The sequence below is a fragment of the Zonotrichia albicollis genome, chromosome 5, assembly GCF_047830755.1.
Source record: "Zonotrichia albicollis isolate bZonAlb1 chromosome 5, bZonAlb1.hap1, whole genome shotgun sequence".
Classification (NCBI taxonomy): domain Eukaryota; kingdom Metazoa; phylum Chordata; class Aves; order Passeriformes; family Passerellidae; genus Zonotrichia; species Zonotrichia albicollis.
Genome location: NC_133823.1, coordinates 51539046 through 51556753, shown reverse-complemented (window position 1 = coordinate 51556753; position 17708 = coordinate 51539046). Strand labels below are relative to the sequence as shown.

The window sequence follows — 17708 nt, the reverse complement described above, 5'->3', positions numbered from 1 at the left end:
GGCAACAATGTCATTAAAAAATATAGTGGTTCCTAATTTTCTTATTTATACATATTTAACTGCTTTTCACAGTTCCTTTAGCTGTCTTCTATTTTCAACTTCTCTGAACTGCTGTCATATAACAGGCCTGGTTGCAAGGACAGGAGACTTGATGTGTAATCAGAAACCCAAAGTAGTCCAAGTGCCTGTCCTTCTGCAAGTAGAAGGTTGCTTCCTGCTCATTATACTTGGCTTTAAGTGTCTTCTCATTTTAGGTTTTAAATGGTGATGAATAAAGTCCCCATAGAAAGCCTGACCCACCTAACACAGATAAAGGTGTGTGTATGTGAGGAGAGCCACGAGACACACCAGGCTGCTAGCACACTGCATTTTCTGAAATGCATAATTGTATTAATACAGACACAGACTGAGCAAAAGGAGTTCCCATAAATAGCAGACAAATGAAAGTTAGGAGTTTTCGAGCTCTCATCAACAGTGATCCATTATTTACTTATTGCTAAGTTATTTACCCAAAGTGACTATATTCCTGATACAAAAGTGTGCCTAGAGAAGGAGCAGGGATATTCTGGCACCAGGTCAAGGGGAGGTCAGTGCAGAGAAAAGTATTTTACTGAGAAGACTTCTGAATTACATTTTATCTCAGTTCTTTCTTTGTCTGCATCATTTACTACTTCTTTCCTCCTTCCAATATTTATTGTCCAGTAATATTATGCCAAAGATTTTGTTTTTTTGAATGGACAGACATAAGGCCGTATGAAAGTGCTTCCCTAACTCACTTTGTGTGAGTTGCTAAAAGTCACAGCCACTGTACCTCAAGCACAGCGACCTCCTGCCCGTTGCGGAGCAGGCGGAAGGTCAGGGGATGCTTCGAATCCAGCCCCAGGATGACTTCACAGCCTCGGAGTGGGATGGAAACAATGTGTGTCTTCAGGTCTGTCCTGTCCTTGTGGAAAATGAGTTTATTGTCCTTCACTCTGCACCAGCGCTCGCGCCAGCGGTTATTAGAGAGCACGTTGAGATATCCTGCAATAAAATGAAATGTAAGATATTTTACTCCTCACTTTTTCTGAAAAGGAAGAAAAAAATAAACTCACTTCTCAGTGTAATGCTAGCCTTCAAGCAACTTGTTCCTCTACTAATAGAAAGTCCAGATGGATCTTAGGAAGACAAGTAAATGACCCTGCCCTGCTTCTTTTAATGAAAACTTTCACTGTGCCAATAACCAAGAAAAAGCATATAAATATGTGATCCAAATGGCTGTTCTGTGTCAGTGCCTGCAGCAGCTGCATGTGTAGGAGCACACAGGTCCCCAGGACTTCAGTAAAAATGGGAGAGGGACACTGATGAAAAGAGTAACTAACAAACACAGCCAATGTGCTCACTCCGTGTCTCCGTGGGCAATGACTTTGGTAACTGTGTCTGACCAACATTTCTGGGAAAATCACAGCTCATATTATGTAAGTATGTATTGAGCTACCTTGTGTAACTTCCAAAAGCCATGTTTAAATGACCTAGGAAGTGTTGATGCTCTATGTTCTAATTACATTTAGAAAGAAGAATGCACATCTGGATTGCGGCACTTGCAAACCAGAACTTAAAAGATTGTTACCTTTGCAAATAGAAATAAAATTCACGTTGATTTAAAATTCAGGAAGTAATTATGATACAGTATCCTTACATATTAAAATGTCATTAAAAATTTTCTTTTAAAACCACCCAGTTTTCTTACCACGCTCTATATCAATATAGTGGTATATAGTATCATTAAACAGGCAGAGTTTTGTGGTTTTTCCTTCTCTGTGCCATAGCAACAATCATTCCAGACTCAAACATTACAATCAAAGCAATGCCCTTTTTTCCTGTCTTAGTAGAGTTTGGAAATAGGGAAAAAAAAAACCAACCAAACAAAAACCTTTTACTTTTGCTTCCACATTACAAATGGTACATGAATTCAGCATGTTGCTGCTTCCAAACAGGCTAGGAGGGAAATAAATGATATCTTGCAAAAGCCAGAAGTGAGGTTAAAAAGCTGTCTTCTATCTCAGACATGATTTTCATTTAATCCTGTTGGAGAGCTCTCTCTTTGGTTTTCATTAGAACTATGACTTATTATTCATTTTTCTAGCTCTTCCTTCCAACATTATGGTTCCAATGTCAAAGTGTGATCCAACAGGATATAGCAGATCAGGATTGTGCACATCTTGGAAGGTGCTATAAAAAATGAGGATGTGCTTAATCCTCTGGTTTTGGCTCCTTGTGATAATCACACTCTTCAGCTCTGCTCCCTCCTCCTGTAACAAAACCCTGTATCACTGTGCATTACATTACAATCCCTAGAAATGAAAAAAACCTTCCCGTGCAAGCCAGATACAGCTTGTTTTGGAGTGAGAGTCCTTTTTTTCAGACAGTTTTTCCCCTCTGCTCCCAGGGCACCTCTCTGGAAAGCTCTTGCAAAACTTCCTGCTTCAGAGCTGAACTACACAGGATCCCACATCTCTGCTTAAACCTTCACAAGCTGACATGACCAAAATGCCTTGAGTGTGTTCCCCTTTGGGGCATGAGCACGTCAGCTTGGTGCAGGCACTCCAGGAGCAGTGGTGTTGAAGGCAAGAGCTTTGCCAGGACTGCAAGGGCAGGTGGGTTTTAGTTTCTACACTAGCTGGGTGACACCTGCAGCCCTGTTGGGATTTTCCCTTTCTTCATGGGAGGTAGAGCCTTCTAAAGTGTAAAAACCTTCAACTATGGAGCAGCCTCCCAGAGGGCACTGAACTGAGCCAAACTGCTGGTGGTGAGAAACTCCTTCTAGCCAAGACTTCCTTCAAAGACCAAAGGCTAGACTTTTATATACTTTCTTTTAAAATCTGCAAGTGGTGTTGAGTAGAGCCAAATAGTAATGGCTGAATCTATATTTATGTCCACATCCAAACTAATGATAGAAATACGAGGAATCAGATTGTACAGCAGTGGTTAACTTCTCACATAGTGCAGAATAATCAATGGAGTATGAGAGCCCGGAAGTTTGAGCCCTTATGGAGGCCAGATGCTCTGGACAATGCATCTGGCTGGACACAGCTTTCCCCAGCTGCTCTTTTGGTCAATAAATCACATTTGTACTTGGCTGATGTATAGACACATATACAGGCACTTATTCAATCAAAGTTTGCTGATGTGAATGATGCCCAAAGTGTGGCTTGAAAGCCGCCTGTAATCGATGAAGCTCTCTCTGGTGGTCCATGGACCTGCTGCCACCACCTTGGGCAGGCATCTAACACACTTCATGCCCCAATCTGTTCTGCCAGCTGCTCCCTAATCACAGACTTCTGGGTTTCCCTAAGTTTTTCTACTCAATTAAAGGGTAAAATCTAAACTCAGAATCTGGTGCAACTGCTTCAAAGCTTTCCAAGGAAATTTGTCTTTTGAAGGAATTGGGTGAAGGGTGAGCTCAATCTTATTCATGTGTAAGTGTTATCTAATACTGGAGCACCAAAAGATAAACTGGAAAATGTAAGTACACTGTACTGTTATAAAACAGCAGAGCTGTGAGGACATCAGCTAAGTGCATTGCACAATGTCTTAAATTGTGAGCAAATCTTAACAGCTATGATACAAAACACAAGTATTTTCTGCATGCCTTTTTATACACTTCCTTGTGTACTACAGCTGTCATATGGAATGGGCAAAATTAAGAGTTAAAATAGCTTACTAGAAGTGTGTTACTGCATTTTGTCCAATATGTACCACTTTAGGAACCCATAATTAAACTCAAATCATTTTGGTTGAGGCCAGTTGACTGCTGTCTGCTATTCCATAAAACCTTAACCACAATCTACTATAAAAGGCCTGATCACTTTCCAAGAACCTTCTTCTACTTTGTAGCCTCATTTTATTTCATAGTTCAGCCTATATTCATTTTATAACCATCTGTTTGAGAACATAACTAGTTTCTTTATGCTTCATTTTCACAATTTTCTTCCTCCTCTTCCTCACTTCTGCAAAGAGCAGCAATACCTTAGCCTGTGTTACTGTTTTATTTTAAAAGTCAAATTATTTCAGTCTCTTTGCAAATGACAAACTCCTGATTACTCCTCTTGCAGTCTGGGTGCATCCTTCCAATGTTGGGGAAGAATTATTGCAGTAAAAGTAAATTTTAGAGAAATTCTTAAGCTAGAATGCTATGAAATTTTAATAGCAACGTGCATTTAAGACTCAAGGAAAAAAAACACTTACCACATGTTGGAACATCTTCTTCAGCTGATGAGGTCTGTTCATCTGTTGATGGCTTTTTCTTTCCTAAACCAATGATCTTTGTTATCTTTTTCCCTGTTACTTTAGTCACAGTGCCCTTGGCTTCCGTTTTCGAACTTTTTTTCCTCTTCACTATTAAGAAAGCAGAAGTGTGTATTTAGTAGTGTGTGTACACCAACCAAGAGAGAGAACCTGAATAAAAACAGAAGTTCAGACAAAAAAATCCTATGCAAGACATAAGGAAGAGCAAAGACGAACAATTGCACAAAAGCTGCAGATTTCAATGAGACAAACACTGTATTACCCAGTAACCTCTGTGTTATAAAAATCACGGCATTCTGAAGGATAATACAAACAAAAATCAATCTTCCAACTTTATTTAATCTAATCAAGCTTCAGGTCTCTTTCCACAGCAGTCATTATCTAATTTAGGAGTATGACTGAAGTAACTGTATATAAATTTAGCTCATATACACAGCAATAAAAATCCAGTCAGACACTTCCTCGGTGTCTTCTTCAATGTTCCTAAACATTTTTCTCAAAATACTTCAATAATTAGGTACACAAAAAAGACAGAATATGCTTGCTTAGCAAAATGACTTCTGTGAACAATTAGATTAAGAGATCTTATCACAATGGACATTTTAGAAAGACAAGACTTATGAATTAACTGATAAGAAATTAGTGAGATCAGTATGAATATTCAATAGCTATAGCTGGCCATTTTTGTGACCATTGGAAAGAAAAAGCTGTGCTGAAAAGAGGTATTTTGCTAACATCCAGTCTATGCTTCCACTAACTTCATTTGACAATAGGAATATTACCACTCTGAGAACTGAAGAAGGTTCAGCTGCTGGATGCAATATGGCAAGGACTATGGATATGGTGTTTAGAAGTGCCTACCTGATTTAAATCCAATTCTTTTTTTTTAAAGAAGAGTTTCTAAGACTAAACAGATTCAGAAAAAAACCAAGATTTTCTTTGCAAAAACAGAACAAACAAAATAAGCTTCAAAAACTGAATTCAGTGGCATAAACTGGATTCTGGCAACAGAGCAAAAGTCTCTGCTAACTGACAGGGCAGCAAAAATTCCATCAACTTGCCCTGATATGTGATTTTAATGAACAATTAATTTTAAATAGTTACTAATTGAGCTGTTCTATCTTTATCCCCAACATATCAATTCCTTTTGCATTAGGGAACACTTAGTGGTTATGGGCTTGCACAAACTGAGGGAAAAACTGGACAAAATGTTCACATGAGAAATGAGTGTATGAACTGATGAGCTGGAAAGAAGAATGCATGGCAAATAGAGAAGCAGTTTGGGACTCACCATGGGATAATTTATCATTTAGTTTACTTGTTAGCAATCATGGAACATTATTTAGAAATTGCATCCGTGGCCAAGACTGTACAAATCTGCCAGTGCTGAGGGGGAAAGGCAGCTCTGCAAGTGCTGCCCCCCAGCCCACCCCAACACATTCAGGTCTAATTATCTGTTTCAAGGGAAGGGTGCTCACAACTTACACTGTGCTCTCTGAACATGCATGAGGCTCCCTTGTTGGAGGGAGGAAGGTCACCCATCCCACCAGGTCATGAACCCTTTTCTGGGGTGTTGCAGACATCTTTTATGAAAATCTTTTCTTAGGATTTTTTCCCTTCTGAGAAGCTGAGAGGCCTCAGAGACAAAATGTAAACACTGGTTATCTGCTGCCGTGGAATGCAACAGGTGGATTTTTGATTGGCCCATCTTGGATGTTTATAATTAATGGCCAATCAAGGCCGAGCTATCTCAGACAGTCCGAGACAGCTGGCTCTTTTATCATCATTCTTTTTGGCTTTTCTATTGTTAGCTTAGCTAGCCTTCTGAGATGAAGCTTTTCCTTCTATTCTTTAGTACAGTTATAATGTAATATATATATCATAAAATAATAAATCAAGCCTTCTGAAACATGGAGTCAACATTCTAGTCTCTTCCCTCATCCAAGAACCCCTGTGACCACTGTCACGCTGGGGGGCACAGCACCTGCCCTCACACAGGTTTCCATCCCACACAAGAGCAGCCAAAAGCTGACTGTGGCTATTGAGGGGTACATGAAAAGCACTGAAAAAAGCCAGAGACAGAAAATCTCATTTCTCTGAGACAGAAGCCAAAGGGAATCGTTCCCACAAGCATGAACAGACAGTGGAATAAGCCCATTCTAGTGTTTGTTTTCTTGTCCTGTCTTCCCTTCACATTGCTGACTTTTTTTCCCTGCAGAACTGAGAGGCAGCAGAAATAAGGCCTTGATGACTTAATCTTTTTGAGTCTAAAGAATATACTAATTGCCCAATTGCCAGTGATTTTTTTCACAAAAGCCTTTTATTCTCACTTCCTTCCCCACAGCAAAGCAAGCAGCTGGTTTGGAGCAGAGCAGAGGCTGGTGGCTGGTGCCAGCTGGAGATGATTATTCACTGAAGCCTCCCTTCCCATCTACTCCCTTAAACACTTCCTATCCATTTTAAAAAGGCATGGCATAACTTCACCAAGCACACTTCAGTCTTCTTGCAGTCATTAATGCCCACAATTTCTCCTACTATGTATTGAAAGTCAATTTTCAAAAGCCACTGGCATTTTAAATGACCCTCCTTGAGGGCACCTAAGCTGGGTTGCTTTCCCAGCTGCATCACCACACCTTCTGCAGGGTACCTGGGCCACCTGGTGTTTCTGGACATCGTGACCAACACAGGTTTTGAGTCACAGATGATTCTCCATAGATTTCAGAGTTTTATGAAAGCTTAATAGAAGATTTTAAAATGTGGAAAAAAAAAAAAAAAAAAAAAAAGTAAAAATGTACCATGACTTTCAGGAAACCAGAAACCATGACATTGTCCCATACTGTTCAGAGATCTGTATGGCCAGGAAATGCTGGAAAATGAGCCAGGCAGGAGATAAGGGACAAGATCAAAAGGTGAGACAGTGCTGGCACCAAGGCCAGTATTGACATTGTGCTCTCTGCAGCTCAAGTTACCTTCACTAACAGCAGCAGGAAAATGCTTTATCTAACAGAAAGTGAAGGAAGGCACAGAATTTCTTCTGCTTTGTGGCGGAGGGAAGGGGATGGGGAATAGAGCATAAGGGTTGAGTGTATTAGAAATAACTTGGCCAGAACTCCCTCTGGACTTGGGGTTTGTTGGTTTATAAGGACTACAGAAAATGCATGGCTCCAAAGTACCATATGCAAAATTATAGATATGTACTCAAAAGCTCACTAATATTGCATAACTATAAATGTTTTTATATAAATAATAATATGTAATATGATAGTTTATATATGAAGGTATCTGTGCGCACACAACCACATATATTAAACAAAATTACATCTATATATATATATAAATATGCATGGTTCTCTCCTTCTAGTATTTAATGATTGCTTTTTTGCTTAGAAACTTTACACCACTACTTATATTGTCACTATACAGTTACTAAAAAACCTGTTATTTGCCTAGAGTGGTCACCCAAGCTCTGAAAACCAGTACTTTTGAACATAGAAAAGGCCAAATCAAAATTTCTATATTCAGTTCCCTCATACTAATTATATTGATTTTACCTGCCCAATAACATCAAATGTTGCTGCCAAAATTGAAGGAATCCTTCTTGACATAGCTCAGCTTTCAAGTTAAACTGAATCCTAATAAAACCATTCAAAAACTTTACTTTTTTGCAAAGATAAAAGTGAGGTATTCCCCTTTCTCTCAGCACACATCACTTACACCAGACATACCTTGCTCTTTACCATTGCACACAGTAGTGATGCCATTCTCCACAGCACCTTCCCCATCTGAGCTTGGCCTCTCAACTGACAACTTCTGCAGGGGCAAAGAGATCAGCTGACATACAATGTTTGCACCTTCATAAAAATCAAATGTCATTAATTCCTTCAAAAACAGACTCACTATGAAATAAAACACACTTTCAAGCTCTCTCCACTTGGAAGAGAATTAGGAGATAGTAAAAACTTCAGTTTTAGAGCCTTTAGAAAATCACAGAAACAATAAAATAGTATATATTTGAAAGTGTATTAAAAATCAGTGAAATATTCATAATTCACCATATGTATTTCTAGGCTGTAAATGTTGCAATAAAGAATTACATGCATCAGCTATGAGTAGAGTAAAAGCATTTTTAAAGTATCTTTAAAAATGTTTCACACGTGGATTTGCAATTATAACTTATTGGAAAATAGTGCGTTCCTACAAGGTCCTCCAGTACTTTAAATATGTGCAAGAAAGGCTTTTAAAATAAATTTTTAGCACCGATTATTCTGTAAAGGTTATGCATGAAGTCTGGGTTCAAGCAGACAGAGCTTATGACAGCACAGTTTTGATGATCACATTACTCAGAAGTGGGGAAGCCATGAAGCAGATGAGCAGAACATCACAAAAAAGAATGGATGACCAGATAAACTGCACCTTTTCATGGCGTGTATTTTAGAAAAAAAGAACATATTTTTTAATACTTTGAGTTGCTTTGTCAATACTGTGCAGATGTGTGCAAACATACAAAGACAACAGCTTCTGGCTGTCCTGGAACAGGTCCCAGGAACAAAGCAACACCACCACAGGCAGTGAGGCACTTCTGTACATTACATGCACACCACAGGGGTGGCACTTGCCATCAGGAACTGCGTGATGAAGCCTCTGTCAGGGGGATTTTTAAGCATGGGCTGCAGAGAGATTGGCTCACCTGGATGCCTCAATGGAGCAGGGGCTTAAACTGGTGCTGGTAATGCACCAATCATTCCCTGCAAAGCTGCTCACTTCCCTAATTCCTGCTCTCACATCCTGCTGAGTCAAGGCAGTGCAGTAGCCAAGTACCACGTGTGAGTAGCCAAGTTTCTCTACTGAGACATGAATGCTTGGAGGAGTCTGCCAAAACAGTGAGCTCAGCATGCCCAGGGAGCTCTTCAAGGACTCAAATCCCCAAAATAAGAAACTTTCCCTTAAAACCCTGGTATAATCTTCATCCTTTCTTCCTCAAGAGTGACACCCCTGCTTGCTGTCTGCATTTGTTGGAGACCATCTCTGCATCTCAGCACGTGTACCACACCCATTAATCTGCACCCTGCTGTGGCTGAGGAGAAGTTGGACCCAAGCCAGGCTGCTCCTTGCTCATGGCCAAACAAACTGACATGGCAGAAACCTCAGCTCTGCAGAATGTGTGCACATATCCAAACAGACCAACACAGGCACTGTGTGCCTGAAACAGCAACACAAGGCAGCAAGGATTTACTTCCAGTGTCTCTTTGAGTAATCATAAGAAATTTTGCATTCTTAATTTTGATAACTTTACCTTTTCCAGCTCCACTTTGTGTACTGGAGAACTAGACAATGGCCCATCAGAGTCTACAGCTCCCGTGCAGTTGCTGCACACATCTTTTATAACCTTAGGAGACAAGGCAAAACTTATTAATTATTGACAAAATACAAATCAGAGAGATTAGAAATTATATATGGATGTGAAAGGAGATGGGAAGGAGAACCACACAGACATTTACTAGGCTGGCAGGTGTCAGGCAGGCTGACACCACAACAACTTCTCCATGCTCCCTCCCTAAGTCATCTCATATATGACCTGAAGGAGACATGAAGTCTAGGGGTGGAAGGTTTCAGTTTCTAAGCAGACTAAGCTCCAAGGCTCTCCTAAGTGAAGAAACCAATAGCACTGCTGATTTCCATGAGCTAATTCTGCTATATGAACTCAGCTGACACCACCAAACTAATTTCATTACAATGATGAGAAAACGGAATCCAAGGTACCTCAAGCCAATAGACAAGAGTTTTATATAATACACTTCACAGATGCTCTTTTTTGCCATCAGAAAACTAATGAAGTGCTGATAAGCTTAGGGTTAATATTGCACAGTGGTATTTTGAGGCATTTTTGTATTAGATCTGCACATTAACTCAAGATTTAAAGGTCAAAGTAATTGTAAATATGTTTGTAGCAAATGGAAATGGCACTTTCTGTTCTAAAAAGTTAAAGAAAAATCTTAAAGTGGGAATTTGCTGATATTTTGATGGAATTTGAAGAACTTAAAAACCTCAAATTACATAAATGTAAAAATACACAATGATAAAGATGCTTGATGATTCCCCATGGCCATAGCTAAGGGTTTTATCTCTTGTGAAGTTATCACCAGCCCATTATCATCCTGAAACTGCTTGTGCTGACGAGAACAGGCTCTCGATCCGAGCTCACGCTGAGTTTTAAAATGAACAATTTTGATGAGAAAACTACTAAAAAGCAAAGGATGGCACCAAACAGTCATTTCCCAACATTTAACCTCCCTTTAAGGGCGAAGCTAAAACAAATCAAATTATTATAGGCTTACACAGACCCTTATGCTAACTCAGGAGCACATCATAAATTACAAGCATTATACACCATAAAGAAAGGAAGAGCACCAAAACCCCATTTTACAGTGGAAGAACCCAGGAACAAAAGAATGATGTCAATGACACACAAAAAAACCTAAGCAAAGCTGGGAGATGAACCTACATTTTTATTTCTGAGCTAAAATGTCAAAACACTTCAGCATCCTTTCCTGACTGTCTGACCTACCCTACATTTTGTTCCAGAAACAAGATCAGCATTTCATGGCACTTGGTGTCCTTTGTAACACAAAATGTAGATGTATCTGCAGCAGAGCACCTCAAAGTTAAGAAAAGCCCTGAACTCCCCAAAATCATAAGATTTTTTCATGTGTCTGGTTTTTTAAATCAATCACTGGTGCTCAGTATGGTGTAAATACACTGTCGTTTTCTTCCTAGGGAAATGTGACTGTACAGTTTCTGGGAACATTCATTTCTGTCTCCTGCATGACCCTGATTCAATGGCTTATGTTTTCAGCATCTGCTCACACCACACAGTTAGTTAATTTTGGCAAAGGCAGATTGTAATGGGAGTTACAGACAGAACAGAGGGAAATGATTTGGCAGCACTAACTCAATAGTATGTGCTAAGTCATGCACTCAAGTAAATCCAGTTCTTATCGTACCCCACATATTTAAGGAGAAGCTGAAGTGCTTAATTGGGCTGTAATTAAATTTTGATTAAAAAAATGACACATTGTCAAAAGGGAGTTGGTGGCAGGATCTAAAGTAAATGCATACTCAAGGGTCCAACACTTCATTTGGGTTCAAAAGGTTCACTGGCAAAGGCTTGCTCATCACCTTCTATGTGCACCATAATTGTGTTTAATGCACAGCACAAAATTCATTCTCCTCCACCTTACCAGGATGAAATGTCTTTAATATATTATGGTTGCCTGGATGCACTCTCTGTAATTAGGTTTGCAGATAGCTGCCATTAAAAATCTGGTTTTCACATGCATATAGCTTCAGCTCAAAATTTGAAGGATAAAACATTCCACCAGTACTGCCAACTTGCATAATTTCAATCATAAGGCTCAAAAGTTTTTGTCAGGTTTTTCAATGTTCCATCTTCTGGAGCCATATGAAAACAAAATATTACTATTTTCATTAAAAAGTAATTGTGAGTGAGAGTGAGGAATGAGTGAGTGAGTGAGTGAGTGAGTGAGTGAGTGAGTGAGTTCAGCAAATTTTTATCCACGGCAACTAAATGCCTAAAAATAAGAATAAATGTATTTCCGTAGCTCCAAAAACAAAGGGAAAAAAAAAGGAATCCCCAAAAGTGTTATTTTTAATAAAATGGCATCATGTGGAAGGGTGCACTGAGAATACCTTATAATGGCAAATATTCCATTATTAGTTTAAGTTTTCTCACACATTAGGGAAAGGAAATAACTCCCTTTTTTTCACCTCAAATGCCTTTGTACATTACATGTACACACACACAGTGTGATCTGCCAGGAAAATCAAACTGAATCATAAACAGACTATCTATTCAAATATTTAAAATCTATGAGCAAATGCAATCAGAAAACTGAAGATACTGTATTTCTTTGGACAGCCTCAAAACCAAATGCATTTAAAATAATATTTTGTTATTCCATAGCAAGAATCTGAAGTACCACAATTACCATTACAATATTACGATTAGCAGACCTGGAAAAAGCTTCTGCAACCTGAACTGTATTATTATTCCTTATTTATAGAATTAGAGAATCATTTATTTGGAAAAGACCCCTAAGACAGAGTCCAACTGTTAATCCATCAGTGCCAAATGCACCACTAAACCATGTCCCTAAGTTCCACATCTATACAGTATTTTAAGTATCTCCAGGGACTGACTCCACCACTTTCCTTGGCAGCGTGCTCCTTTCACTGAAGAAGTTTTTCCTAATATCCAAACTAAACCTGCTCTGGTGAGACTTGAGATCATTTTCTCTTTTCCTGTCACGTTATCTGGAAGAAGAGACTGATCCCCACCTGGCTACAGCTGCAGAGAACACAAAGGTCTCCCCTGAACCTCCTTTTCTCCAGGTCAAACAGCCCCAGCTGCATTCGCTGCTCCTAATCAGACTTGGGCTTCAGACCTTGAATCCCCAGGTGGATCAGGATATAAGTCAGAGTACAGCACTGAGTGCAGTGACATAAGGCACAGAGGAGAAATATGTGTAGGTAGGAAGCTGGAAAGATTCCCTGCCCTGAGCCATGGGTGAAGTCAGTGGAATTTCTGCCACTGGTGTGTCTGGAATTTTTTTTTTTTAAAACTATCCTACTACAGAAGCACTAATATTTACTATAAAAAAGTTCATATCTGCATACACCTACACATTTCTATAATTCTTTTCTCTTATTTTAAAAGACACACCAGGACTAGAGGCAAAATACTTGCCTGACATTTATTCCACATGTGAAATCAGAAAAAGTAAATTAGATTCTTCTGGCTACTTTAAAGTTCCAAGCTCCAGATAAAAAAGCAGTGGCTCTGTAGCAAAACCAGAAAGCCAGCTGCTTGTCAGCCAGCCCCTGCCACACAGAAATCAAACAAATTCTGAGTAAAAGTACATTTGTAGATAGTTCCTTATGGCTGATCCCTTTGGGACCTGTTAAGGAATAAGACTCAAAGTTTTCCTGTGCTTAGGAGCCTGCAGACCTCACTCCTGATGGATACCATGGATGAGCTCAAGCTACAGCCTCCCTACCACGGGGATGTGATTACAGCATTTGTATCATCCTGTGCTCTCAGGGAACTCCCATGAGAAGCTCACACTTTTAATATGATCGAGTTCAAGACAGAAAGCTCACAGCCTGACTGCACATTTGCTTTACTTTATGTAATTGAACCAGAAACCCAGCCAGCCACCCACCCACTTGTCCCCCTCTGCCCACATGTTTCACAAATACTGGAATTGCTGGGAATGGGATGGGCTGTGTCCCTTGGCTCTGCCACTTAACTCTGGAAATAGGAATGTGGCAAAGCTGAAATCTGCTTAAGTACAACACAGCACAGGGAAAGGGTTTGGCTCCAGCTGTAAGTCAGTATTTCCCATTCCTGAAACACTCCTTTTTCACTGCTGGAAGAGTACTGACTTTCTGGGACTCTCAGTCATTTTGGCATGACTAAATCCTCATTTTCTCCTTCTTGTGGACTGTTTCATATGTTAGTGTCAATACCCTCCTCTTTAGGAGTGCAGCAGAACTCCTGTTAGTGTTTTGCAGAGAAGAAATGCCCCGAGGAGTTCACATAGAGGAAAATCTTAGGTAGGAAAGGCAGAAATTATTCCACTCACAGGGAATAACATGCTTTAAGTCTCAAAAAGAAACCCCCTTTACCTTCTGTATTAGAAAATATCATTCTCAGGTATCCCTTAGCCTGGAAAGATTAATCTTTCTGCCTTACTGCCATTTATCTGAGCAAAGTGAGGATGAGATTCTGGCAGCCTAGCAGTCAATAAGCCTGCCCTTAGTGCCTGTGCATCCCCTTAGAAACACTTCTCTGACCTACTCAACCAAGACAAGCCTGTATCATTTCTCCTGCATACTGCCATGAAGTCCATTGCTATTTATGGCTGCTGGATCAGGCAGAGCCCAGGGAAGAGGCACTCCCCAGAGGCTGAGGAGGGCGGCAGGAGGCAGAGGTGCCCTGTGCTGCATCCCCAGCCTGGGTGCTAAGGTGATGCACATGGCACTTTAGGCCAAGAGTCTGAGCTAGGTGTGATTTAAATGATTCTCCATCCAAAGCTGTGGGTAGGAGAGAGGAGGAATAATATGTAGTGGTGAAAAGTCTCAGCCCTCCTGGGTTCTGCTCTGACTGTGACAGCTTGCATTTGTGATTTTAGCCAGGAAACACCAAAGAAAAATTATCACTGAGAAGACAAGTAAATAGGATGTTTGTGGTTCTGTATTCGTGGGTGGTTTGGTTGGGGCTTTTTAAATTTACATATACATCTGGTTCTTTTAAATTATGTATTGTTTTCCACGGCACTGGTCACATACACACACACTCTGGCTCACAGCCAAGCTGGCATCCTCCAGCTCCGCCCACTGGCAGAGTCCTGCAGACTGGTCAAAACTCCCAGTTTTTTATGCAGTTTGGTCCATCCCCTCTGCAGGTGAGGCCCTAAAGAGCTCTTATGCAAACTCACTGACTGACCTTGCTGTGACTTGAACTGAGGTATTTTAAACCATCTGATTGAGACAACAGGGGTGCAATTCCTGGGAGGTCTCATTTAGTTTGCACAGCCTTTGCTGCTGGTGATGATGGGCAGTAGAGAAAGAACCTGGCCCGCCTGCCTTGGGTCACTGTACATGCTTTAAGTTAATGACAAATTAACAAACACTGCATGGAAATCACTAGTACCAAGTATGCATCCCCAAAACCACTTTTTTTTGTCCATTTTAAGGCTTGACCATTCAGCACTTGATTCTACTCTGCTACAAAATGGAGATAATAACCTCTTTGGGGAGTTATTACACAAGCCAAGAAAGAAATGCTTGAAGTGTTGAAGATCTCTAGCTGGAAATTCCCATAGAAAGCAAAAGCAGCCACACAGTGTTTACAGTTACAAGCTCAATTTTCTGCTGATATAAACTGGCTAAAGAACAGCTCTGTCAGTAGTTTACTCTTCAGTAAAATTGTCCACATAAAGACTGGAGACCAGAAATTACTTGATTACCTTCACTAAACTCAGGACAGTGAAAAAAAAGAGATGTTTCCATAGACTTTCATAAGAGATAACATGCAGTTAATCAGAGAGAAAAACTGGGTAGGTGAACCACAAGGAATGCTGCAGAGCCTTTGGATGACTGGATACAGTCCCAACCATGATTTTATTCTCTCTTCAGGGCAAAATATCCTCCTTATTATGACAAGTTCAGAACTGGCTGAGCATTGTCAAAATGATCGATGAAGCAATGTCTCCCTATGGCTGGAAGATTCACTGCTCAATTACAGACCCTCAGCTGGAGAGACTGCTGCACAGTGGCAGAGCACCAGAAAATGAAGAGAAGTTAACTAAGGGTGCCTAATGTTAGGGAAAAATGAAAATCAAGGCCAGTACTCCAGAATGATAGATTATACCTCATGCATGGTAAATCAGAAATACATTTTTGCAGGAGGAATGTTAGGAGGAAGAGAAGGCCTTGGGATCAGTCACTGTGACCATTTCCTTCTTCTACCAGTCTTCTACAACAAGTTACCTCAATTTCTTTGGCTTCCATGTATTTCTAATACTGAGGGCAGTTTTCTGTGGCCTAGTCTGAGGGTTCTGCACACAGAGCACATTCATCTGTACAAATGAAGCCACTGAACAAGCAGCTTCTTGTAAGGTCATGGTCTTACCAGTCCTTTTATTTTTAATGCAGCATTTCCCAGGGATGCTGACAAATAAGTGTAGTTTTACCAGTCTATTGGATGTGCTGAGACAAACAGGAAAATTTCAGACCTCACTTGACCACAAAATGCACAGATGCACATACACTCAAGCATGCATGGAAAAAGACCATTTTTGGGTCAGAGTGTGTAACTGCACTCATTTTTTTCTTGTACATTTTTGTGGGAACATTTTAGGACTCCAGTCTGGAAAATTCCACCACTTTTTGTTGCCCACCATATTACTGAGATGATCTCAGCTCTAGCCTGAATTTATACTAGCTTTGCTCCTTCCTCTGAAATCTTGACAGGCTCTTTGGTGACATCAGCTATCTGTTTTCATCAAGCATTTGTTAGCTGGTGAATCTGAAACTCCCTTTGTGGTTTCCAGTCTAGACTTCAATTTGCACTATGTTTATCAGTTGGAGCTTTCTTGGTGTCATCTTTGCAAAAAGAAAAAAGGTCTGAAGTATTCTACATCGATTTAGAATTTGTCTTCCAATATATATTTTAAAATTATTTACTTAAACATATTCTGTACTGATTATATACATGAACTGGAAAAAAAAACTGGTTTAGCTTTCAAAGGACAATCTGGTCTCCAAAAACATTTTGAGCTTTTTAGGATGAACTGTAAAGCTTTAATGAGACAGTTTACATTTGATTTCATGAGAACCCATTGCTCCTGGGTGATAATCTGCCTCAAGTGGCAAACACTGGTGCAGTATCTTTGACCAGGAAGGCATCTTATGCTCTAAAAATGTGGTTGCAGAGTTCTTTCTCATTGTCAGTCTCTGGATCTTTCCATGTTATTAACTACAGAAATCACATGTAAGGGACAGAGCACTGGGAGGGACCCTGGTTCTCTGACTGACAGGCTGGGAAAGCTAAAATCTCCCAAGATGAAGCAGTGACCTCTTTCATAGTGCAAGAATGTCCTACACAAAGCCACACATGATTTTCAGAAGCTAATTTTGAGTAAGGCTTCAATGATCCAAACATTATTGCTTACGTAATTTTAAAAAATCCTTAACTTTTGGTGTATTTTAAAAAACACAGAAAGCAATGCTTATTTTATTTTTCCAAAGGCCGTACTTTTTTTGGAAAACACTGGAGCTGTTGCAAGAGCTGCACAGATCTTTTCTGGTTAGCTGTGGGAAAGGATCTGTACTGCAGAAGCAAAGGGCTGAAGCAGCACTGAGGACTTGGAAGTTGAGTACAGTAACAGTGCCATGCACTTGAAAGATTTCATGAATAGAGAGCTTTGCAGCATGAAGGAGCTAAATAAAGTGCTGTCAGACTGTCTCCAAATGCTTTGCAGACACACAGAATATACAACTGTGTGAACATGCAACTGCACAAAATCCCTCTTTTTCTTCTCAGTTTGAAGCAGCAGGAATGCATCTGGGACATGGAAAAATCTAGTACTGCTCTGTCTGCCTTTGTGGGGATGCTTTATATACAATTTAAAAAAATAAAACAATTTTTATGAAAGAACGTCTGATAGATGCCAGTGAATTTAGAATTACTAAATTGAGAACAACACAGGAAATAAGGGTGCAGTTCCTATGATCTAATTACAGCGGAATTCCCTTGGAAGGGAACATGACTTATGAACTTCTCTTCATTCCAATCAGTGGTTTTGAACTGCTAGCTGAACTAGTGGGACACTTGCATG

General features: G+C 40.0%; 1 protein-coding gene across 3 annotated transcripts in view; it reads right to left on the bottom strand.

Moving 5' to 3' along the window:
• The window catches only part of AFAP1 (actin filament associated protein 1), a 112509-nt gene that overhangs the window by 17600 nt on the left and 77201 nt on the right, over nt 1–17708 (bottom strand). For all 3 annotated transcript variants that reach the window (XM_005485731.4, XM_014266141.3, XM_074541706.1), the window contains exons 7-10: nt 9581–9673; nt 8013–8097; nt 4228–4377; nt 812–1023 (exon numbers count right to left, since the gene is read on the bottom strand). In XM_005485731.4, coding sequence (XP_005485788.1) covers nt 812–1023; nt 4228–4377; nt 8013–8097; nt 9581–9673 — 540 coding nt within the window. The remainder of the gene's footprint in view (nt 1–811; nt 1024–4227; nt 4378–8012; nt 8098–9580; nt 9674–17708) is intronic.